The 24,537-nt window shown below is 41.2% G+C and overlaps 2 protein-coding genes across 4 annotated transcripts; one reads left to right on the top strand and one right to left on the bottom strand.

Annotated features, from left to right (window-relative positions):
• Positions 1-120: 120 nt before the first annotated feature.
• Positions 121-23,485, bottom strand: SDF4 (stromal cell derived factor 4). Of its 3 annotated transcripts, none has more exons than XM_072026724.1 (7): positions 23,467-23,485; positions 13,661-14,027; positions 6,514-6,650; positions 5,913-6,026; positions 3,184-3,342; positions 1,904-2,079; positions 121-885 (listed from the first exon to the last, which is right to left on the bottom strand). In XM_072026724.1, the coding sequence occupies exons 2-7, from the start codon at positions 13,966-13,968 to the stop codon at positions 709-711; spliced, it is 1,071 nt and encodes a 356-aa protein (XP_071882825.1). In that variant the 5' UTR covers positions 13,969-14,027; positions 23,467-23,485; the 3' UTR covers positions 121-708. The 3 variants fall into 3 exon arrangements, with proteins under 3 accessions (XP_071882825.1, XP_027298853.1, XP_027298852.1); XM_027443052.3 differs by lacking the exon at positions 23,467-23,485 and adding an exon at positions 15,345-15,470; XM_027443051.3 differs by lacking the exon at positions 23,467-23,485 and adding an exon at positions 14,890-15,047.
• On the top strand, positions 15,493-20,664 carry B3GALT6 (beta-1,3-galactosyltransferase 6). The gene has a single exon (XM_005031909.6). It carries the CDS (start codon positions 15,814-15,816, stop codon positions 16,858-16,860), a length of 1,047 nt encoding a protein of 348 aa, XP_005031966.2. The 5' UTR covers positions 15,493-15,813; the 3' UTR covers positions 16,861-20,664.
• Positions 23,486-24,537: the final 1,052 nt, after the last annotated feature.

Raw genomic sequence — 24,537 nt, forward strand, 5'->3', positions numbered from 1 at the left:
GACAAAAACCAAGGAACCCACTGATACTGAACACAAACCATTAAATGTATATTGACTACACAAAGCAGTGGGACAGTAAAGAACTAAGCATGACTGGAAAAAAAAAACAAACACAGCAAGAACAGTCCAGGCAGCAGCAACCTGATCCAATTTACTGATTTTCGTAACTAAAACATTCTGAAATGAGTATGACCATAAACAAAATACAAATGTAACATTTGTTGAGCAAAACAAAAGTATTTCCAATCAGTCTATGTATGGATATCCTCATGGGGCCAGAACACACATATCTGAACCGCAATCCCCTTTACAAAAGCCAACATCTTTCAGTGTTACTTGTGATTTCCATGGATCAGCAGCTATGAGGGCAACAAGAAAAGTTAAATATTTAAGATACCTCCACCAAATACAATTAGCAAAAAGCAGCTGAAACTTCAGCTGGATTAACTGTACAAAACAGGGTGAACCAACATAGTCCAGTACCTGCCTCATTATTTAATCAACTTTTTTTCTTTTTAAACATACTGAAGGCAAAGCTGTAGATCTTCTATATGGACGGAAGTTTTTTTTAGTCTAGTACAACACACTGTACGCATATAACACAGATAGCAGCAAGGAAATTTTCTGTCCGTTTGTGTTGGTTTTTATTCCTTTATTTTTATTTTGAAAGCAGGAAAGTGCTTCAGAACTCTGGAAAAGCGAGCAGGGTCAGAACTCCTCATGGACGTTACGTGCATAGTCCATAAGTTTGCTGCCTGTGAAGTATTCACTGTATTTTAGGATCTCCTCCAGCTCTAAGTGGTGGTTTTGATTTTCATCTGCTACTGCTATCATTTGCTTTGCTTCATTTAGGGCATTGTATTCATTCATAGGATCCATATATTCCTAGGACAAGAAAATCAGTCATTTTTCAATAACCAAGAAAACATTTCCACACCCCAGGATTATCAACCCTGGCTCCATGTAAACTTCAACAAAAACTTCAACAATTGTGAGAAAAACATAAAACACCCCAAAGCAAATGTAAGTCATAGAAAAGAGCGTTAGAACATCTTTGTTTCAGGCTTACATTCACCTCCTGGCTATTTTTCCATTCACTGCTTCCTTGTCCATTCTAAGAAATACAAGTTTTCTCAGTTCATGCCAGTACCCACAAACATTTTTGACATTTTGGTTGCAAAATAAACCCACCACCAGATCCAGTAATTTGTGAAGAAATATAAATTCAGAATTAAAATCAGAACAGTGTCTTTCTGCATCTCCTACATTTCCTTGTTTCTGGACATAACCTTTTTGGAGGATGTTCAATTGAGAACTTTGTTGTTCCGTTTTAAACCACCCAGGTTGGAAGTCTCAAAAATTAAGCATTAAATCCTTCCTTCCGCAAACAAAAGCCTGAAAAGGCCACAATCTACAAACCACACTTAAAAAAAGATACAAAAAACACCCTGAAAGATAGAGCTCTCTGCTATTTTCTAAGCTACTGGGGCCCCAAGGTTTTTTCATTTTGCCTGTTTGATTTTTTTTTTTTTTTAAATGAACACACAGTTTGCCAATTACTTGTTTTGTACGTGGAAGTATGAGTCATTCTCCCATTCACCAGTGCACCTAATGAAATTTTTGACTTGCTTTCATGCACTACATATCCATGCAAGTGTTTGTGTGACAAAAAACCCTAACAGCATACCTATGAATAATAGCTACGCTAGGAAAACTCCCCCTTCTCCGAGAAAGAGCAGTACAACATCCTACTCCAAGCACTGTTGCACAATACTATAATCCAAAACAGTACACACATCCTGTACTGTTCATTCAAATATTTCTGTACTTCATAATCTCTAAAGCGGTCTCAATCTTGTATTTAAAAACCACCTATTGACTTCAAGAACTAGAAGAGACTCACCTCCAGCTCCTCCATTGTGACAATACCATCATGGTTTGCATCAATGACCTCCTCAAACTCCTTTCTTCTGTCTTTTACCCAATCATCATCAATGTCTTGAGCTTGCTGGTTCTCTACAGTACCAACAGGCAATGAAATGAACTCTGAAAGGGTAAGCTTCTTATCTCCGTCTTGATCTACAACAGAAGTACATGGAAACTGAAAAGTATTTGCTTAATGTCCATAAAAATGAGATATTCCTTCACGTCAGAGTTGTCACTAGCACAGCTGGTGTGGTTTCAACAGTCCACAGTCCGGACTGCAGCAGAGAACAGCAGCTACTACTTACACCTTGTTTAGGAGAAAACTTTGTTATGGTACCCATTCAGTGTTTAGAAAGCTAAAAACCATACCTGTTAATATACAAAAACAGAATTCTACTGGGCCTGAAAGATACACCAGCTGGCAGTCTGGGCATTTATTTTATTGATGTTGCTGTGTTATTTTTTTCCACCCTGTATTTGCTGCAACTGAAAGTTTCTGACAGCTGTGCGCATATCAGCATATCAAGTAAATTAATATTCATAAAGGACCGTGTACTGGAATTGATTTGTCTGTGCACACGACACTTAAGCATCACTGGAAACTCTTCGTATTAAGCCAACTACTAGCAAAGTTGAAGTTCACTTTTTTCTTTTCTTTTTTTTTTTTTTTTTGAGGTGTTCTAGCAGTTCCAAATATGCATAACTATTCACTCACCAGAAAAAAAAACATTTGTTGACAGTACTCAGGAATTTAAAAAAATATTTTTTTCTTAGAAACCTCAACTATTTCCGTTTTCCTAAGTGTATGTCAATTCTTACCTGGTTGCTACACTGCAGAAGTACAAAGCAATTAGTGCCTCATTAAACATTCATATAAATATATTTTGGAGTATTTTAATATTCAACCCTTTCCTACTATTGCTGAAGAGACCCTATGATGCAGCAGCACTTGAGTGTGAAGCTGGGGCAGCTGATCAGCTCTGTAAGAAGTACTCAGAATACCTTCATAACATCTAATGCTGTGCTGCTCCTTAACAGACTAAATTTAGTCTTGAACAATGCACAGACAACCTCATCGATATACCAATGTTTGTGCTAACAGCATGTTTTTCTTAACACATCATATTGGAATGTGTAAAACAGCAAACAAGACATGCCAACATTTCAGATAGCACCACGGCAGTACAATAATCTTACATTCACCCAACAGTTTGCAAGTAAACAACTCTGAAGAAAACATCTTTTAAAATAGCGTACCCAGATCTCGGATGATTTCTTTGACCATGAACTTCAGCATTCCCTTACTATGCTCTGGGTGAAGAAAGGACAAGAATTCTTCTTCATTCAACAACATATCAGGAGGTGGGTTGTCAGCTTGGTACCATCGATCCTTCAGGTTATCTAAAACTTCCTGTGCTAGAAATTTAAGATTAAAACCGTTATGTTTAAGGTAGACAGTTTTAAAAATACGCCTACCCCTATTCAATTGTTTAAACAAGGATGACCTAAGAACCAGTTATCATACAGTTAAACTTCTAGGGAAAGAGGGTGCTAAAGGGAAACAAAACACAATTGGTTTGGAAAAGTTAGTGCAACACTAGGAAAGATCCTTTAACCAAATCACTGAGCTGAAATTAGGAGATGAAAATATTTAGCTACACCTGGACCAAAATTTCAATGTAAGAAGTGACTAGGGACACTATAAGAAGACTTCTGCGCTGTCCTTGCTCCTCCTTTTTTCTTTTACCCTGTCAAAGGTTCAGAATCTAAAATAATCTCCTACCCGGAAAGCCTTTATCCTTTGGCTCAGAAGCAGCATCCAGTATTTCAGCCTAAAAAATTGATTTTTTGCAACTATGAGAGACATAAGGTAGTGCTACAAAAGAAAACTCAGAAACGTTAAGTACACACCAAGAAATGCATTTTAGTTTCCAGTCACTTCAGGATATGAGTATTTATTACTCCTTTTAGTTACCTTGTCTATCCCGAAAACTGATTGCATTTTGATACAGACCTAAACCATACATGTTTTAATTGTTACTATGATAAAGAAATATTTTTGCTACGAAAAAGAAATGGAAGTCTAAGCACACATATGAACAGACAGAAGCAGCAGAAATCACTTTACATTTCCACCTATTTCATCTTACATCATGTCAACAAGCACTTTCTAAGCGAGTTTTTCCTAAGCTCAACCGAGAATCATAATATGAAGATGAGTTTCCGCTAAAACTATGCCACTGACTTGTTGAAAAACCACCCTGCAACACACAGCATGAACAGGACATGCAACCAGTGGTCCTGAACATAACCAAACAGGAAAAAAACACCTGTACAGAGCATTCTTTTTCTGGTGTAGGCATTTTCTAAATGACAAACTGGAAGAAAAATACAAGTCTGTGGCACACCCTATCTGCAAAATACACTACCAAACATGAATACGAAGTATTTGCATTTCACAAGTTTTAAAAACGCTCTGAAAGACTACAGTCATTGCACAATGAAGTGTCTTGAATATCTCCAGCATGCTTTTGGTTGCATAAAAAGAAGCAGCAGCAATGGCAGTACCTCAATTTTTGAAATTATAGCTGCAATTAAGATTTAAGTCTTCACTGAATGTTTTTCTTTTTTTGGTGAAGAATAAAGAAATCCTTCTGAGTCTTAATATGAACCTGAAGGTACCTTTGTGAATGTTTTAATTCTTTAAAACACCAGTTAGAATAATCAAATCATGGTGTAGCCAATCCCAAATATTATAAAACAAAAGACAGCCTCCCTTTTGCTGCTTTTCTTTTTAGTCCTAAACAAAGCTCAAATATCAGTCATCAGTTCAAAACTGGGTTATCTGCCTAAGGTAAATATAAAGTTGTGTCCCCAGTTTTGGCTTGGCTTTCAAACTGTAGCATGCTAGAGAACATTACCTGCTTCTCCCTAAAACTCAGAACGTCTTACATTCCACACGTTCAGTTATTTTCTATTATGCAGCCAATTAAACAAAAAACAAAAAGCTTTTGCACAACAGCGGCGTATGAAAATGAGTTTTGCCTGTCATCCTCAGGAAGCGGTAGATAACTACCTCGGTTTTCCCAAACAAGGCTTGCTACCTAGGTAGAGGAGTTATGCACATGCTTTCCTTATTCAGCAAATCTTTTTATCTGATGAGCATTCCTGTAAACTGTAGTTAACCACACTGCCATAAAACATGCTGCACAGGTGTTTTCCCCGCCATAAAATTCAAAAGGCCCATTTGCATTTTAGTTACTTTTTGATAAGTGGAAAATATAACAGAACCCATTTTTAAGTGACTAATTCCTGCAAGGAAAGGCTAAGGCTTCATGTTCTACTTAACAGTAAGCCTAAGTACTTTTAGATGGGTAATGGGGGGGGAGGTTACTCTGTTAAGCATTACCGTGTTCATAACAAGTCAAATTTAAATGAAAGTTTCAAAAGTAACAAGGAAGAAATGATTAATCTCACTAACCTAAAGATTCTCTCAATAGAGAACTTAGATGAAACACGAAACAATTGTTAGGCAACCTACTATTTTCTACCATTCTTCACAGTGCCTGAGCACACACCTATTTAACCACAACACGGTTTGATAGTACACACGCCCCTCCTCAATCTCAGAAATCAAGTACGCCCAGCTTCCTCTCATTCAGAGCAACCGGGGACCTGGTACCCCAGTTAACAAGAGAATGGGCCACAGATAACACAGGTTAACACATTTTAGCAGAGCATTAAACACAAGTCAGAGTAACAAAAAAGGAACAAAGATTTTTAGTATAAATACCTCTATCCAGAGTGTTGGAACTGCAGAATTGAGTTAAAATTGAGTATTTACGTCTTATGACTTACACGTTCTATATTTGCATAGAGGCAGCAGAACAGCTAAAACATTCATCTCGCATTAAGAACAGTTTTAATATTCAGAATTTAGGAAAGTAAAAGAAAAACATAATTCACCAACAACTGTCTCCACTTACTTTCTTCATCTATTTTCAGCTCTTCATTGTTTCTGATCTTCTCTGCAATCTCTTTTTCACTAAATCCCTTACTTGCCAAGAATTTGATTTTGTATTCATCCCAGGACACATGGCCTGTAAGAGAGAACCGTATCTCAGACACAACACTATAGTTAAATGGTGAACTTTTGGTCTCATCTCTTAAAATGAGATGTGCTAAAATCTTTTGGTTCAGCACTATAACCACTACACTAAGCTTTATGAATGGCAACATGACAGCTGTCACCCAATTCACTTTCATGTTTCCTTATAGCAGATAAGCCTTGTGAAAATAACCTATTTATGTCACGATCCTCACCTCATCCCTGGCAGAGCCAATTAGGATTTCCTATGAATTCAAGAGAAATAAGATCGCAGTCAGAGAACTACAGTGTTGACAAACACATTACTTCTTTGCTCTATTGTCTTCTGTATGGATCAAAACCCTTGAGAGGCGAAGGATTACATGCAGTCCAAAGCAACTAGGATTTTAGCACAGCACATCAAACAAGCAGTCTGTCAGTTTGCCAGCTAGCAGCTGAATTGGATGTCATCAGGAGATGGAGGAAACATTCTGTCTTACCATCACCATCAGGGTCCACAGCCCGGAAATGCATTTTATTCTCCTCCACAGCTTCCTGGAAATGTTCATCCGTCTTTTCCATGATCCAGCGCTGCATCTCTTTAGCACCTATCTTTTTATCATTATTTATATCCACCCTATGGAGGAATAGAAGACAAGGATGGTTTTTTGTTTGTTTGATTTGGGGGAGCATTTGTAGATTCTAAACAAATCATTCAACAATAACAAACCTAGGTGGCTTTAAAAAGTAGTATATTTATAACCACGTCTGAGAAGTTGTAGAGTCTTTGAACTATAAACAAGCAGCAAGTTAACAAATTGTTTCATAATTAAACACAGATGACTGTATAGACTCTGGACTTAAGCACGCATGGTAGAAAGTTCCCTTGTTTTTCACACCCATCTGTCTCAAATCAGGAACATCAAGGTAACTACCTAGTTCAAAAACATTCAGCCCTACTTCACTTTGGTGTAAGTTAACTCATTTTGGTATTCTATTCTTGAATACATTTTTAAAGTAGAGAAAACTACAAAGACATTGCTCATTGCATACTAGCTCACTTCCTAATGGGTCAGAATTGTCAATGGCCAGCTGCAGCTGACTGTCACTACTTGGACAAATTTCTTCCCTAACATTCTCCCAAACCAGTAAGTCCCTCTCAATTTACCTTTCCAGGTCCTTTTTCCAATTTTTCAAGATCTCTGATGTTTACTGATAAGCTGCCTCTCTGTGTGCGCCTAGCTCATATTACAATTGTTGCAAACATCAAAAACAATGAAAATATAAGGTGAATATCCTCAGTGCAAGGACTTTCAAACTACTTAATACTATTACTTGTAAGCAAGGGAGGGGAGCGGAAATCAAGCTTCCTGTACGATCCCTTGATCTCTGGTAATACACTACAGGTGATAGATTTTAATTCTTAAAAGAGCACATTTAGTTGTTCCCATTATTTTTACAGTGACTAGGCTATGTTTTGTCAAAACGTATGCCTGCACACAGTGCTTTTGAGCTACACTTACATACTTATTGGGATACACTCGTATACTTTTTCTGTCTCACTGGCTAAATTGTCAGCAGATGTCCAATCTCCACTGCTCTCATTCACGTACTACCAATACTGCTTTATCAAGAAAGACAGACTGCCAAACAAGCAATTCCATTAATGCTTATTTCATAAAAAGAATATAAAAGTCACAATTGAACAAATACAAACAACAAAAAATAGTAATAACCTGCCACCCTAAGGGTTTTTTTTAAACATATATTTACTAAAGATATAACAAGATTTAAAAATGAAAAGACAGCAGTAACATGTAATAGGCAAGATTATATTTAAAAACACACCACAAGCACTCTTGTTCAATTTTAAAAAAACAAACAACTGACTTTATCTGTTTGAATCAGTCTTAGCACTACAGAAGTGTTGTCATTGAAAGTCAAGTTATTAAATTTGATTTGCATTTAAATGTCATGCTAAATGTTAAAAGCTGAAGACAAATAACAACCCTAGTCTTTGATCGTCTAAAACACAGAACTATTAAGTGCAGTGTTGGTGTTTTTAAAAACTGTAACCACATCTTTCTACATATATATGCATGCACTGACTCAGCGTTAGCAACTGTTCAGTAAACAGCAAGACCAGTAAAATGGTCACATTCCACTCCTGCCACCTTGCACTTAGCAGGTAAATAGACGGGGGTTTTGAAATGCAGTAGGTACTACCAAAAAGGAGAAAACAAAGCCTTTTTCCCCTGTCAACATTTTACATTCTGATTTCTTTAGATGTAAGCTATCAAACTGACTACTTCCAAACTGTACTTTCCATTTAAATCGCATTGTAACTAAGGAGGTAACAAACATCCCATTCATTGCTCCTCTAGGTCATGAATGTACACCTGTGTTCTGCTACCATAGTTCACAAGAAGTCTCCAGTGACTCAGATTTTCAAGAACAAACAGCCATCCCTTACGGTGAGGTAAAATCTATTCAGTGCCCACAAACAGCACTGCTGCTTTTGAGAGGAGCATTTACAGTCGTGTGAAATATGAGATATGGTCCTGTAGCAAGTTTACATCTGAGGGAATAAAAAAAGACTGTCCATGTTTCCTTAGGTAACCATCTCACTGAGAACAGACTACTGAAAACATTTCCACTTATAATGAAGAGCTTAGATAATTGCGTTGCCAAACACATTACTGATAAACAATAAGATTATGTGTTGCCAAACATCCAAATGCCACTAATTCATGGAGAACCAATTCAATATCAAGCTGATGGGAACCACTTCTCTGAAGCAGACATGCCTGCACACTCCAAAGATATTAGTAAATATTAGTATGTTCTTATGGAGTCCTTAAAAAATTACCAAAGAACAAGAACTGGCAAGAAATGACTTAAGTTAAAACAATCTGATTCCAAGCAAGATTATCAGCACAGATAACTTTGCTCAAATCTTCCCCAGTAATCTGTGTCGAGAAGTTTTGTGACAATTTCAACACATCATGATACTGCAAGCTCCAAAAATAATATTGATTGTACTTTTTCTAGCATTATCCAGTTTTCAGCTAGAGCGTGCCATCTCTAATTGGTAGAAAGTTAGGTCTGTAGCGTACTATTTCCTGACTTGACAGAAAAAGTTCCTATACAGCAGGGACTACTGTTAGCACAACTCTGAATTCAGAAATGAAGACTACAGAAGGAAACTTACCTTGTTCATCTGTCTCTTCCCAAAGAAAATAATAGATAAACTGCATCCCAAATAGTTTATGCAGTGTGATAACTACCATTAATCTTAATATATTTCAGTAACGTGTATCAGAAATAACAGATTCTAATAATTCTAAATTAAAGGTTAACATACCTGTGACTATTCAAACTATTTTTTATTATCTATTCACAGGCTAAATGGTGACTTGTTTCTTACCCTAAGGTGTTGTGAGTATTCCACTTGATAGGATAATTGTAAAACTTTCCTTAACAAAAGCCCTGTGATAATGGCTGTATTGAAGATAGATGTTAAGCCTGGAAGAACAGCTTTTAAACATTTCAACCCTGTTTCTCAACCACAAGCCACTAAAAATCAGACTTCTGTGGCCATCTTTCAAAAGGCCTGAAAGTGTTACCAATAAACAGCTGGCCACTCGGATTTTTCAGATTCATGTTTTCAGGTACCTGAATGACAACACTGCAATGTCGCTTGATGTACTGTGTGTGCGCGCGCCTGTAAGGTGGCAGTGTTCTTACCTAAAGGACTACAGATAAAAGATTTCCTTGATCACCGAGTACTTACAACTTCAGAGTTGGTTTCTGATTCATTCAAGAAAAGCAGATACAGAAAATAATTTTTAAAACCAGAATTCAAAGCAAGGCGTTACTTAAGTCATAGGAGATGCACAGAAGTTATCAGATGAGTTTTTGATTGTATGCGTTAGGAAAATACAAATCAAGGTACTCACATTACTCTCTCTTAACTGAACAACATAAATCCAAGATCTATCCTGGAGATTCCAGAACAAGAAAGCTTAAAACATCCCTTTCTCCCCTTTTTTATTCTACCTGCTTATTGTCCAACATCAGCCGGCATTAGCACCATCTTTCCATCACAGATGGGAGGCAGACCAGTAGAAATGAGAGCTCTGTTAAGCTGGGAGATGAGCCTGAAACTAAGAAAGGGGGCATGGGGAAGAGGGATATGGTTTTGGCAAGATCCGTTCTGTATGTGCACTATGAACACGAGCAAAATGTCACAGCTGTGAATTTCAAGAGAGCTATACTTAGAGGCATTGTGGGTTTCAGAAGGAGTTTTGCTTTAGCAAAAGGATAAATCCATTAATTTTAAACAAGGAAAATTAAATTAGAAAATATCTGTGCATGGTATAGTTGACTGAAGGTGTATCTAAGGCTCTGATCCGACAAATTCACAGTAAGGCACTTGGCTAACACAAAGATTTTTGTTCTTAAACCACAACTAGGGCTGCCTGTAAGTCACTGAAAACATCAGCAAAATCCTAGAAGGGTACTCAACTCTCAAACTCACAGAGAACTCAATCACCACAGACATCCTGACAGAAAGCCACATACGTCACATTACTGAACAAAACTGATGAATCTATCGGTCTGAATTGAAGTACTTAGTACAGAAGAGACGTGACTCAATTTACCAGACAACTTTCCCTTACAACCTCACAAAGACTAAGTTCTAGTACCAGTGCCGTCGATTTAGTGAAATCAACATCACCATAAGTACAGTCAATTGCTTTCAACATCCTTCCTCCTCCTTCCCTCCCATCAACACCCACCTACGCATGCCAAACTACAGCAGAGAATCATCTATAGACACACAGCTAATTTAACCCCCTCCTTTTAAAAATTCCAGTTCGGATACGGATGAAAGAGAAGCATGTCACTTCAGACCTTCTCACAGATTTGCTTTGCCCGAAGGTACCTGACCACTTACCCTTGGCTAAGGCTAGAAAGATGCGCCCAGGATTTCTGCACCATGCCCCAGTTTCACGGGATGAAGTGGAAATACGGACCGACTTGCCAGAAACCACTTCAGCAGACAAGCAAGGCCAGTAAAGGGCAACGAAAGAAACCGAAATACAGAATTCTGAAACGCCACTTGCTCTTTCAGTCACACGTAAGAGCTAGAAAAACATCATTCAGGAAGCTTTTCCTCCACGTTTCACCTTTATTTTCACTAGCTCCTTAGACAAGGGGTTATGCTTTGAACTGAGTACTTTATAGCATCCTGACACGCCACAGAACCTCAGCTTTCATTAACAAAAAACGGTGCAGGCTTTTTTTATGCCTTGAAAGAAAATACTTCCGCAGCATCTGGATACCTGTGAGATACGAGCTTTTCTCAGAAGCTCGTAGTATTTCTCTCTTCACTCAGCCTTTAAGAGAATGTCCAGGAAACAAGCAAGCTCCTCAAAATCATTTAGTATTTTCTAATGGGATCATCTAATAGAATGCAATTTTAAATATCTGACTGAAGTTGATCTCTAATCCGATTGCTTTAAGCTGCCTAAATCAACCTCTTTCATAACAAACAGGCAGCAACGAACAGTTTGTGATTGTGCACGAGATAGATTAACCACCAAATCAACGTTTCCACTGAGCATGTAAACAGCAATAAAGAAAATGTAATCTTCTCACCACAATCTTCATATTTACATTTAGATGGATTAACTCGCAACAAACTGCTTTGGTAGACAGTTAAGGCCAGTACAGAGTGACTACAGGAACTGAAACAGAATTGTAAACTGCCACTTGTTCCTTCAGTCCCACGTAAGAGCTACTTGTGCATCCTACCAGTGAAGTCAGTGGTCTGAATATCAACGCAGTAAGTAATAGTACTCTAAATGTAGAAGGCATTCTGGTTGTCCTGTTGGCTTTAGCTGTCTTTACTCAGGAGAACACCAAAAAAAACCAAAAACATCTCTGTGTTATTATTGGTACCTTTTTCCCTGCTAGTGAAAAGTCAGCAAAAAAAAAAACAAAAAACTTTGCTAAGCCTTCTCACTTCATCTCACGTAAACGCACGTCCCCACACCATCAGTAACAGCACCAGTGAAATCGAAGCTGTTCTCATAAAATCCTCAATGGCAAAAATGCAAATAAAGCCAACTTCGCCATCTAGTGTCTACCAGTACACCTTGGTTTTGGTTTCTGTTACGTTTACTGACCTCCAATTAATTACCTACTGAAATTGCATTAGCTGACACAAACCTTTCCTAACACAAGTGTTTTATAAAAGGAAAAGTTTTAATGCCTAAAATATTTTTACACCAAATAAACAGCCATATGGAGTTTTCAAAAATGCTACAAAAAATTGAACCTTTCTATTCTCATGTCAACTTCTGAGTTCTTGATATACGCAGTTAGACACAATTATTTTTAACCCGGTGTATTTCCAGACACTCAAATTTTAAATGCTTAGCACCCAGCATAAAGTTTTATGAACAGAAAGCAATTGTTACTTTGTTTATTGCCATCTTGTACTATTGTCTCTCTGTCTCTTTTCCCCTTTTGGCTTCCCCACTGCACCTTTTTCAGTGTTTTCTCCTCTGCAGTAATTTGCAGAAGCCACAAGAGAAATAAAAACAAAATCCAAAGGGAATATAAACCCAAATGAGAAAAAAGAAACTTCAAATGGCAACTGACCCCAAACTTACAGCAAAGCAATAAAGCTTCGTGATGGAACAAAATCCTACTTTTCCAGTTAATTGCGTAGGCATCCTATCAGTCAGGAAACCCTAATCTACTAATTCTAATCTAAACTACAAACATGATTTCACTGTTCACAGGTTCACTGAGGTGGGAACCTAGGTGTGGTGGTTTGCGGTTTCACCCTGCTGGGCAGTTGACCTTCACCAGAACTGCTCTCTCACACCCCCTCTTCTCAAAAGAAGTGGGGAGGAGAAGAAAATATGCTGGAAAAAAAAAAAAAAAAAAGGCTCAGAGGTTGAGATAAGGACACATGGGGTCCCTCCCACGGGATGCCATCCTTCCCAAACTGCTCCTGCGGGGGCTCTCCATGGGCCACAGCCTCTTCCACGCCACATCCACCTCCTCCACAGGCTGCAGCGTGGAGATCTGCTCCACGGGGAACCCATGGGTGCAGGGGGACAGCCTGCTCCACCAGGGGCCTCTCCACAGGCCGCAGGGGAACTGCTGCTGTGTGCCTGGAGCACCTCCTGCCTCCTGATGCACTCACCTTGGGGTAAATCTGATCTCCCAGAGGCACAACAGTTGCTCATGGCTCATCTCTGGCCAGCGGCAGGTCCCTTTTGCAGCCAGCTCCTCTCTGACACGGAGCAGAGCCCAGCAGCTGCCCGCAGAGACCACCCCTGCAGCCCCCCACTACCAAAAACCTTGCCACGTAAACCCAATACACTAGAAAAAAAGTAATGTTACTTTTTCTGACAATCCTGAATACTGACTGCAACTCTCAACATGTTCTTGCTTCTAAAAATACTTGAGACAGCCACGTTACGATCTTAATAAGGCAAGCACACTGCCCACAGAATGATGCTTCCCCCATTACCATTTTTTTTTAGTATGAAATAAAAAATTTACTAATTTTACTCCAAAGATCAGGAAAAGGCTGCACTTTTCTTGGCAGTGTACGCAACTTACTTTGAAAAGATGGCCATGAGCTTCTTCCTGTTTTTTCTGGGTTCTGAATCTTCCTCAAACTCTTCCATCTCTTTTCCCAGAAAAACTTCCTGATGAAATTCTTTGTTAAGATGTCCGTCCATCTCCATTTTGACCCCGTTCAAGTGATCGGGGGGCAAGATCTCATTCTCGTCTTTACTGTCAGCTGCCTTTTCTTTGAGGGCTGAGTTGTTTGCAGGCCTTGCATAAACATCCATTAGAAGAAACACAAACAGAAGGGACAAATACAGAGATCCCAAGCCGCAGAGGAAGGCCTGTCTTGACATCATTTTTTCCTTTTTTACTCCAGATACTGGACAATTAAATTATTGTGAATGGATTAAATGACCTACAAACAGAAAGGGAAGAGCATAAACAAATGCAGAACTGTAAAACGTTACATCATTAATAAAGTCTCCTAAAATTCTGATGAAGCTATGTAAACACAGGTATTCACAGAGAAAGAATAAAGATTCATATTAAAACATATGCAACAAGAAATTGGTCTTGTCATTTTTACTATGAGCAGCTTTAACCTCTATCGGAAGACTTTAGGAGGTAACATCCTGTAAGCAGCCTAGCTCTGCTCTGAAAACCATTTTTAGGCGTTGGAGCAGGTGGTGACCGGAGGCCTAAAACCCCAGCACTTAGCAAGAGGCCAGCTCAGAGCACGAACCACCCACCTGTCTGTGTGGGGAGCCACAGCCCGGCTGTGGCAACACCCCTACCACTGTCAAGCGGCAGGAACAGGCACAGCAGCACACCAAAACCTTTAGAAAGGCTGAACGACATCAAGCCGTTTGGGGGGAGAAATGACCGAGGGGTGACAACTCCACTGCATGAAGACTAGGTGATTTTAGAGGTCCTTTCTAACCCTTCTATCATTCTAAGGGTAGCTGGGAACACGGAGCAGCTGGAAAAACACCACGGGGGGCAGGCAAAGCACCACCGGGGGCACCTTTTCACGACCTGCTTGCTGCTGGGGGGCAAACCTCCCCCACCTCCGAGCTCCCAGGCCTCAGGGGAAGGCAGAAGAACCCCGGCCCGGCGGTGGGGAGCACAAAACCCCCACAGAGCTCTGAGGGCGCCGAGCACCCCCCACCACCACCACCACCTCACGAGGCCCCCTCACGACTGGGCCGGGGCTGCAGGGAGACCCCCGGCGGCCTCCCCACCCTCATCCCGCGGAGCCCAGCCCGCAGCCCCGGTACCTGTGCGGGCTGTGGCGGCTCCTCATTCCCGACCTGGCTCCCTCCGGCCCCGGCCCGGTTCCTCGGGGCCCCCCCCGGGCCCGCTCCCACCCCGCGGCCCCGGGCGGAGAGAAGCGAGCGGGCCGGACGAGCGCCGCGGCGGAAGTGCGTCATGCGCAGGGCGTGCGTGGCGAAGGCGGAGCGGCCATCTTGGAGTAGGGCAGGAAGAAACCCTCGCCCCCCCTCCCCCCGCCGCCATTTCCCCTCAGGGCCAAGCCCCCCCCGCTGCTGAACATTAATGTGGGGCAGCGAGCGTAGCTCCTCATTCACTTCTATTTCCATTAATTAATAATTAGTAATTAATAACAGATTTTTCCGCTCCAAGCGTGAACGATTTTTTTTTTTAAACACTAATTCCTTGCCAGCTCCTTTATCCTGGCCACGGCAACACCCCTAGCTTTGTCCTCGTCGTTCACCTTTTGTTCAGGAAGCGTTAAAACAATGCCTTTTGTACCGACTTCCCGGCGCCTCCTGCCTCTCCGTGCCCGCACCCAAAATGGCGGCGCCCCGACCTCGCCTGCCCTGCTGCAAGATGGCGTCCGCGGGAAGATGGCGGTCGCAAGATGGCGGCCGCCGGGCGCCGTGAGGCGGCGTAGGCGCGGCTCCGCCTCCCGCCCCGGGCTCCACACGGCAAGCGGCGAGCGGAGCGGAGCGGAGGGTGCTGCCCACACCGGGGGCTCAGCAGGTAGGCAGGGCCGGGGCAGCTCCTCCCCGGAGGAGAGAAGGGGAAGAAGGCAAAAAAAATAAAGAGGCAGGAAGGAGCCATGAAGCCACCTCCGAGGGCAGGCGAGGCGCGCTGAGGGTTCCCGGAGGAAAGCTGTCCTCTCCCGGACAAGAGACGGGGACGGAGGAGGGCTGGAGCCGGGGTCCGCTCACCCCAGCGCCATGAAGCTGCTGCGCCTGCTCTGCCGCCACAAGACGGCCCTGGGCCTGGGCGGCCTCTCGCTCTTCGCCGTGGTCCTGCTCTACCTGGCCAAGTGCACCTCCGAGGGGCTGCGGCCGCTGCCAGCCCCCCGGGGGCTCCCCCACAACCAGCCTCCGCCGCCTCGAGGGGTGAGGGGGGCACAGCCGCCCGCAGCCCCGCCGCCACCGCCGCCGTCCCCTCAGGAGACAGCGTTTTTGGCTGTGCTCATCACCAGCGGGCCCAAGTACACCGAGCGCCGCAGCATCATCCGCAGCACGTGGCTGGCAGCAGCCGGCCGCCCTCCTCACGACGACGTCTGGAGCCGCTTCGTCATCGGCACCGGCGGGCTCGGGGCCGAGGAGCTTCGTAGCCTGGAGCTGGAGCAAAGCCGTCACAAGGACCTCCTGCTTCTGCCGGAGCTGCGGGATTCCTACGAGAACCTGACTGCTAAAGTCCTGGCCATGTACGTCTGGCTGGATCTGCACCTTGACTTCCAGTTTGCCCTGAAGGCCGACGATGATACCTTTGTACGCTTGGATGTACTCGTGGAAGAGCTGAGAGCCAAGGAGCCGCGCCGCCTCTACTGGGGCTTCTTTTCTGGCCGGGGTCGAGTGAAATCTGGTGGCAAGTGGAAAGAGAGCGCCTGGGTGCTCTGTGACTACTATCTACCGTATGCCCTGGGTGGTGGTTATGTGCTTTCTGCAGACCTGGTGCACTATTTGCGTCTCAGTAGAGACTACCTGAACATGTGGCAGAGCGAAGATGTCTCCCTGGGGGTTTGGCTGGCTCCCATTGATGTGAAGAGAGTGCACGACCCTCGTTTTGACACTGAGTATAAGTCACGGGGTTGCAACAATAAGTACATAGTAACGCATAAGCAAAGCATCGAGGACATGCTGGAAAAGCACCAGACCCTGGCTAAAGAAGGGAAGCTCTGTAAGGAGGAGGTTAAGCTCAGGCTTTCCTACATGTATGACTGGGGAGTGCCACCTTCACAGTGTTGCCAAAGGAAGGATGGCATCCCGTGAAAGTCTGAGGAAATAAAAAGCAGATGGACTCTGAGCTTGGTTACCATTACATGGGGAGAACCCCAGTAACTAGGGCTTAAAAATTATTGAAAAGATTTTGCACGATTCATTATGTCACTATCAATGAAACCCTGAAATTCTGAGAGCTACTGATGTGGCATGATGTAAAAACGTTTGTAAAACAGAAGTGGCAAAAACCTGGAAAGGCTTGTATTACAGGATTGAAGGCAAATAATAGATTGCAAAATATGGATAATACAGAAAATTGGGGGTAACTAACTTGGATCAAAAGCTGCTGGAAGATTTTTACATTCAAATGTATATTTGCTAAAGATCATGACAGGCCTTCACATTATCTGTAAGATTGTGAAACTAACATCTGCTATTTATTTCTTGGCAAGAAACAAGTGTCAGTTTGGCAAGGTTTGAAGATTCTAATGGGGCCACAAATCAGTTGCTGTTGCCAGTGGGAACAGGTGGCTGGTTATTGACAAGCATTGAAGTAAAGAGAACAATTTTGTATCAGATATTCACAGTAGGGGAGGGAGAAAGTCAGGTCTTTGGAGAGTGCTCTGATTTACAAGAATGGAATTGTTAGACCTGTAACTTGTCTCTAGGCTTTCTGTTGCTTTAAGGACATCATGTACATAAATTATCTGGCAGCTACAGAGTAAGTCTGTATTTAAAAAGGTGGATGAGTTATGTTTTTTTGCAGATAAGAGCAAATTATTTTTGGCCAAATAGTTACACTACAAAGCTAGCCTTCAGTTGGTAGGCATAGGTGTTGTTCTTAGCTTTTTGTCCAGACACATTGTGTGTGAAGAAACATTCCCCCCAACAGTAAATAATCCTATAGACTACTACACAGTCAGATGCCATAGGCTTCAGATTTACGTTTTTAGATTACTTCTGTAAAATGTAAATTAGCAGGATTCGATTGGTGGAGAGTATTTAAAATTCAGGCAAGATTGCCCCAAAATGTCTAGCACAGACAAGAAAGTAAACTCAATATGCGGTCAAGAGAGAAGTAGGTCACCCTGATTATCATTTAAAGGAAGGATGATTTTACCCCCTGCACCCTCCCCAAATTTAAGACAACTCTGGTGTTTGAAGACAACCTTTTCTACTGTTTCTCCTGTTTTAAGAGCTGCATGGCACTCTAAGGAGAGTGATTTCCCAGCAGTGACATTCTCTCCTTCTCCCCAGGAGTACCTCATAGTAGAGCAAAGAATATTACAGAAGGTCTAAGTAATTGCTCAAATGATATGTCAGTAAACGGGATTATTCCCTTCAGTTCTGTCTACACTACAAATAATTCTAGTGCTGACAGAATTGTCAGCATCAGGTACGGTATTGAACAGTAAATGCAGACAGGATGTTTTTGGCTGTAGAACAGATCACTTATACAATTTCATTATCTTATTTACCCTCAAACTTTTAGGTGAGCCTGTAATTCAAACACTTGCATGGCAGATACTCTAATACACAGTTTTTTTCCCAGTATTAGTACAGAGCTACTGAGTGCCAATACCCTTTGTCAGCTACAAATCTTTCCCAGTACAACCAGAGATTTTACTTTTATGCCTGGACGTATGTTCTTAATGATCAGTTTTACTGTTTGTTGCACACTGCACTTTCATACAATTCCTATCATTCCCTAATCTGCCTTGGCAGGAGCCTCTTCTCACCTGCAGGAAGGCACAAATGGAAAAAAAATGGTGCCAGTATCTCTAGTTTTGCTTTCTATATGAGCAAGTTAGTAGTTCATACCAAAGGAATCAAGTATGTTATTTTGTTCTTCTCTTCTTTTGATTGAATTATTGAGGATTAAGAAGAGTCTTTTGCCAAGGATGATAATTCTCCATTTTGAAAACCTGAATCCTTGATTTCATTCTAAAACAAATTACGGTACTGAAAATAAGTTATTTTAGCATGTGTCCATTCTAATGCATGTCCATGTATTGGCAGATAGGCAGATGTGCTTTTCAGCAAGGTGTATCATTCCAAAACAAGGATTTCATACTTAGCAAGATTACAGGAGATTTAAATTGGTTTTTGCATTTTAAAAATATCTACTTGTTATTTGGGGTAAACTAGTACTGTGTGTATATATGTGATTAAATGCTTGTGATGTGAGTATTTATAAATATTGAAAATGTATTATGTATAGGAAAAGGTAGTTAAGTGTCATATTTTAAATTTGTTTAAGGAAGTACTTTAACGTCCATGAGAATTGCGTATCAAGCAGTGCTTGAATTTGTTGGCATGTGAGCCATTATTTAAAGTACTGGGATCCAAAGTGCAGGTGAAAAGTCTGCTGCAAGAGTGCTGCTCATCCGTTCCTACCAGTCTCCGTGTTCACAGGAGGTGTTTACATTGCTGGCTGTGACTCCCCTTACCTGCCCCCCAACAATTTCCACAGGGGTTAATTTTTAATGAAGGAGAAGCGCTGGATCTCCATCCAATCTTTGGCCCATGGAGAACATGATGCATACAAACACTTATGAAATTCTCCGAGTTGTTTCTTACACAGGTGTCAGGAAGAAGCACCTGGCTCAGTACATCTCAACAGCAGCACAGCCCTTTGCCTGCCGAGGTGCTCTGCCTGCACACTTGCAAGATGAAGCTGAGGAATGATGGTGACCACTCTTACATACTTGATATCACCCCTCTTATATACCTGATATCCGTGTCTAACACAACTTCATTATACCCTTTTCTCTTTAAGGTTGCTCATGTTTTGTTCCAGCTGCAAAACAAAATAATGTGGCAGACTTGGGAGATTCTTGTCTCTTTGGTGTATGGTTTTAGTTTTCTTAGTAGACACCCATACTGCAAATCTATTGCATAGATGTTAATCCCAATTAACTGGAAAATTCCACTAAAATAAAATCTCAATTTAAAAACAAGGAAAACCAAACTTATAATACTATTCCTGCAGCTGAACACTTTCTTTCCTGAATATCTCATTTTGTTCATGTGAAGTCAGCTCAAATACAGCTCCTACATGTCCTACTTTGGACAAACAGTGGATTTTCTGTAGTTGAAATACCTCATTTTGAGCATTTGAATTTGTATTCCATATCTGTTAACAGTAGTGTTCTAGGGGGCAGGGATCTCTATTCAGTGTTAGCTTTGTAGATTTTATTAAAAGCCCAGCAGCATGGGAAGGTGATTAAGATTTGCATTTCTATTAATTTCTGTTCAGCTCCAGCATCAGAGTTGAAGTATGTTCTCAGTATCGCTGTATGCTTGACAAACTGTCACCAAATACTGCTCTGTATTTAATTTAGATCACACTGCCTGCAAGACTCCGATCTGTTGCTACACGTACCTGTGCAAAAAATGCTTTTACCCTGGAACTGGACCTGCTTTATGCCGACATAATATGCCAGTTACAACTTTCTAATACAGACTATTTAGGTAATGTCTACTAAAACACAGAAATGTGTCAGTCTGTTACTTATAAGCTACGTGAAGCTGAAGGATACTACTTAAGTGTGCCTTTATGAAACAGAATAAACATGGGATACTGTGCCGAGTATATTTTAAACAATTGAATGAAAATGCACTTTTTTTTTGCAGCTACATAACTTTGCCATTTGGGGGTAGGGTGTGGCACTGTTTATTTGCTCAGCATTTGTATAGGGAGTAAACTGCTAGAAACCTGAAGCTGTCTGTGACGATGAAAACATTTGGTAATTGTGTAAGTATATTGTATAGGTATTTATGTCTTTCCACATATGCCATTATTGGCCAAAGGATCTGTGTGCTGATTTTTAATAAAAAAGACTTTTTGCTGTAGAGGTGATTGCTTGTTCTGTTTAAGATGAGTGTGTTTTTATTATGCCACTGTGTGAAAGACACTAAGCAAACTTCATAAATCCAATGCTCTCTTCATTCTAGTTGTACATTGCTGGTAATACAGGGATATGACAAACTGCAATGCAGTCAGAAAAAGTTTTTTCCAGCTAAGAATGGCTTGAGCCTAGTCTTAGCTAAGAAATAGTCCAAGCAGTTAGGCATCAGGAAACACCACTGCCTGTGGTCCTGTTTTATGTTAAATAAACAATAAACAAAGCCACAAGCCCAAACAAAACTAGCAACGCTAATAAACAACTGAAAAGTACTTTCAATATAAGATTTGTTCAAGTAATTTCAACACTTCAAGCAGTTTAAGTAGCACTAACTTCTGATCAATTAGCTAGTCCATTTGAATGTATTCCCACTTTTTTCTGCCAAAGCCTTGGAAGCAGACTTTGGGCTCTAGCCCAGAGAAACACCTGGTTTTAGCTAAGTAAACCAACCTAGCTGAGCTCAGAAGGACAAGATGACTGAGTAAGATGTATTTTAATCAGGAGCGTGCTGGTTCTCACTAGGAGTTCTTCAGTTTCCTATTAAGTGCTTTTTTTTGTTTTGTTTTTTTTTTTTTTTTTGAGATATTTGCAATCAATTACATTCTGAGCAGACACTGATTTTCCATTTGAGACTATAATCTTAAAGAGACGACACCCTGTAGCATGTTACAATACAAAGAAAAGTGGCTATATGCAAGACAGTGAAAAAGCTGAAGGATTTAATGCAGTTGATACTGGCACGTGCAACTAAAGAAACAACTCAGATTCATTGGTTCTGCTCTAACCATGGGAGGGATACTGGTCTAGTATCTAGTAGATTCCCTTCTTTGCATGCTGGCAATTATTTCAGACATGTCAATGGGAGAGGTGCTTCATTCTGGCTTGTCATATACTTTGGCTTCCCCTTTTTTCTGGGCTACCACAGTAAAATTGTCCCATCCTACCTTGAATCAGATGCAGTAACATTTCAAAGGCCCTGACCCCAGTAACGCTGCTTTCTCCTCTCAATTTAATCTGTACACAGCTTTGAATTTACAAGACAAACTAGGGTTTAATCTACATCTGGACAAAAAGCAATTTATGTATCAGCAAGAAGGGATAATGAAACTTGACTAAGTATAGCACCACTACTCAGACCCAGCACAATGATCAAATCCAGCAAAACACCACAGCCACAAAGTGCCCAAACCAACTCTTAGCTGAAACTAAAATAAATAAATACTGGAAAAGTCTTATTATTCCTCTACCTCAGAGGTTTCTCAACCACAAAAAGAAAGAGAACAGAGCACAGGACTGATAGAGACATTCCTAATGGAAGTCAAGTTGTGCTCAGCCCTGCGGTGCCAGCATGCTCTGTAGAGAGGGCAGCACAACACCCTTCATCCTTGCTTCATCACTGCGCTGAGAAGCACGGAAAACATACTTCAGAAACACAACAGAGAGCTCATGTCACCAGTAGCCCTGCTGCTGCTTCTCAGGTAGCAAACACAGCCACATCAGTGCAAGAAGAGGGAAGCCAGCTTTTGATCTCAACTCAGGGTCAGGGCACATATGTTTGTTCTCCTCCTCTGTGCTATTTATTCAGCCCACTTGGTGCCTGGAGTCATAGAAAATGAATGATCCTTGATTATCAGTCTCTAACAATTCCTAAAAGTTACTGAGGAAACCGGGATCAAGTGGATTGAACCGTTAATTTCTTAAAAAACTAAGTCTGCTGGAGGCACCATGAATTATGTAGTATTTGCTCTACTCAGGACCTAGCCACCCTGCCTTTAAAGCATTGTCTCTGGGACGCAGCAAGATCTCATAGCTCAAAGTCTTGTTTCAAACTCAGTCATCCACTTCCAAAGAAAGCTAGCTCAGAAATTATTCCAAGGCCAAACAACCTAAAGTAAATAAAGGCACAACTGCAAAGCCTTAAAGCTAAGATGAGGAGTTACTTTGCTGCATGATGTTAGATGTTTTAGTTCCAACACAAGCGATCAAATTGCTGTTGAAGTGAACATAAGGAAGAGAGGACTGACAAATAATGCAAGTCAAGGGAACTAATTCAAAACAGACTGCCCAGGTCATCAACCAAACAAGATATACGTTAGGATTTCTGCCAATAACCAAGAAAGTTGCCTAAATATAGAATATATGGATTCCAGAAAAACACAGAGACAATCAGAGTCCAAGGACACACAGGGTTTCATTTCCACAAGGAAAACAAGCCAGCCCAGGGGTGAGGTGACTCGTCCCAGACCACACAGGAGGCCTGCAACAGATTAGGAACTAGAAACTGGTCGCTGGGGCTGTCAGCCTCGTGGTTTGTCCTGAACGCTGCTGCCTTTGCCTTACTGAAGGGAAGGCTGACCAAACCTTACACACAAGAAGCTAGTCATAAGTTCTTCCTTTCAAAAGGGAACTTGCCAGAACCCTACAAATGCATCAGATGTCCATCGTGCTTGTGCCAGCAGAGCCGAGCCATTTAACCCTGCTTGTTTTTGTGGTCAGCTTGGTTTCCATCAATGACTTCCCCCGTGGATATCTAGGCACACACAGCAGATTACTAATGAATTACAGTGGGGGCTGTCAGCCCCTACACCTAGAAAATTAGCCCTTCAGGTGGCTTTTTGTCAACACATTATGGCTCTTCTGAATCCAAGCCCACCCTCTTTCGCTAGAGCAACATTACGCTCTAGAGGGTCACTGCCTGAAGACCATCAGCCTGCCCACCACAACAATCCTTTCCATTTCTCTACCTTACCTTTTTCCAGCAGGTCTTGCAAATCAGAAGCTATTTAACCCCATGCTGTCCCCACGAAATAATGACTATTATCACCACCAAACAAAGAAACAAAAACCAAAACAAACAAAACAACACCAGCAAAAACCCACAGGCCTCTTCTGGTTGCTTTTAAAAAGGCTGGTTGGCCCTCACATTATTTCTGACAGCTGGGAAGCAATTAACGAGCTACAGATGAGGATTAGACCCAACTATTTTAAAGGGACATCCCCAGGTGGATATTGTCCATTTTTCTCTGACATAATTGAATGTGTATTCTGATTGTTTTTAAATACTTTTTCACTAAACCTAAGATATTTCACAAATATGTAATGTACCTGCTTCTTTTTGCATTTTTGTCACACACCAAAAGAAAAACAAACAAAAAAACCACAAAGCTTTCCCATTTTTCATAATTTAAAATAATTGTCAAATTTGTTATTGAGTCAGAACCTTGAAGAAACATCTATCTGAAATTCCTTGGTTCTGATGCTTACTTGCCCTATGCAGTTTAGTCACTAGATGTCACCATGTGCCTTCAGAGCAGAAAATTGGATGGGTTCCTCAGTTAAAAAAAATAATAAATAAAACAGAAACAAAGCAGGAGCCTAAGCTGTGTGGAAGGGCAGTTGTTTGTGACTAAAACCTAGCTATGTTCTCTTGTATCTGCTGTTTAACACAGGCTCAAATGGATGACTGGGGAGAAAAGGAAAAATGTATGCCAATTTAGAAATGGATTTGTAAAAGAAATATTGAAGATGGAGCCAAAATATCATTCCATGAAATTAATGGTTGATAATACACTCCCAGGTTTCCAAGGCATACCTTTGTTGAAGCCCACAAAGCCTCCTAAAATGGAAAAAGCGAACTAACTAAAAATATGACTGTGTGACTTGCCACATTTTGGTCGATACAACAGTGAAGTTTAGGTACCTTTTGGGAGGTACGATAGTTTGGGATTATGAAAAGATAACGGTGCCTCTTCTTTGGATGATTTTTTCTTGTGTGTCTGTGTAATTTTGTAGTTAACTGGCCAAAAATTCAACATCAAAG

Source organism: Anas platyrhynchos, chromosome 22 (assembly GCF_047663525.1).
Source record: "Anas platyrhynchos isolate ZD024472 breed Pekin duck chromosome 22, IASCAAS_PekinDuck_T2T, whole genome shotgun sequence".
NCBI lineage: Eukaryota > Metazoa > Chordata > Aves > Anseriformes > Anatidae > Anas > Anas platyrhynchos.

What these genes read in the sequence shown, in the direction of transcription:
- SDF4 (XM_072026724.1), bottom strand. Translation starts at nt 13,968, where the DNA reads ATGATGTCAAGACAGGCCTTCCTCTGCGGCTTGGGATCTCTGTATTTG. An exon ending in AGAAATCATCCGAGATCTGG is followed by an intron (nt 2,080 to 3,183) that starts GTACGCTATTTT and finishes CTTCTGTTGTAG; the next exon opens with ATCAAGACGGAGATAAGAAG. An exon ending in TCACAATGGAGGAGCTGGAG is followed by an intron (nt 886 to 1,903) that starts GTGAGTCTCTTC and finishes TTCTTGTCCTAG; the next exon opens with GAATATATGGATCCTATGAA.
- B3GALT6 (XM_005031909.6), top strand. Translation starts at nt 15,814, where the DNA reads ATGAAGCTGCTGCGCCTGCTCTGCCGCCACAAGACGGCCCTGGGCCTG.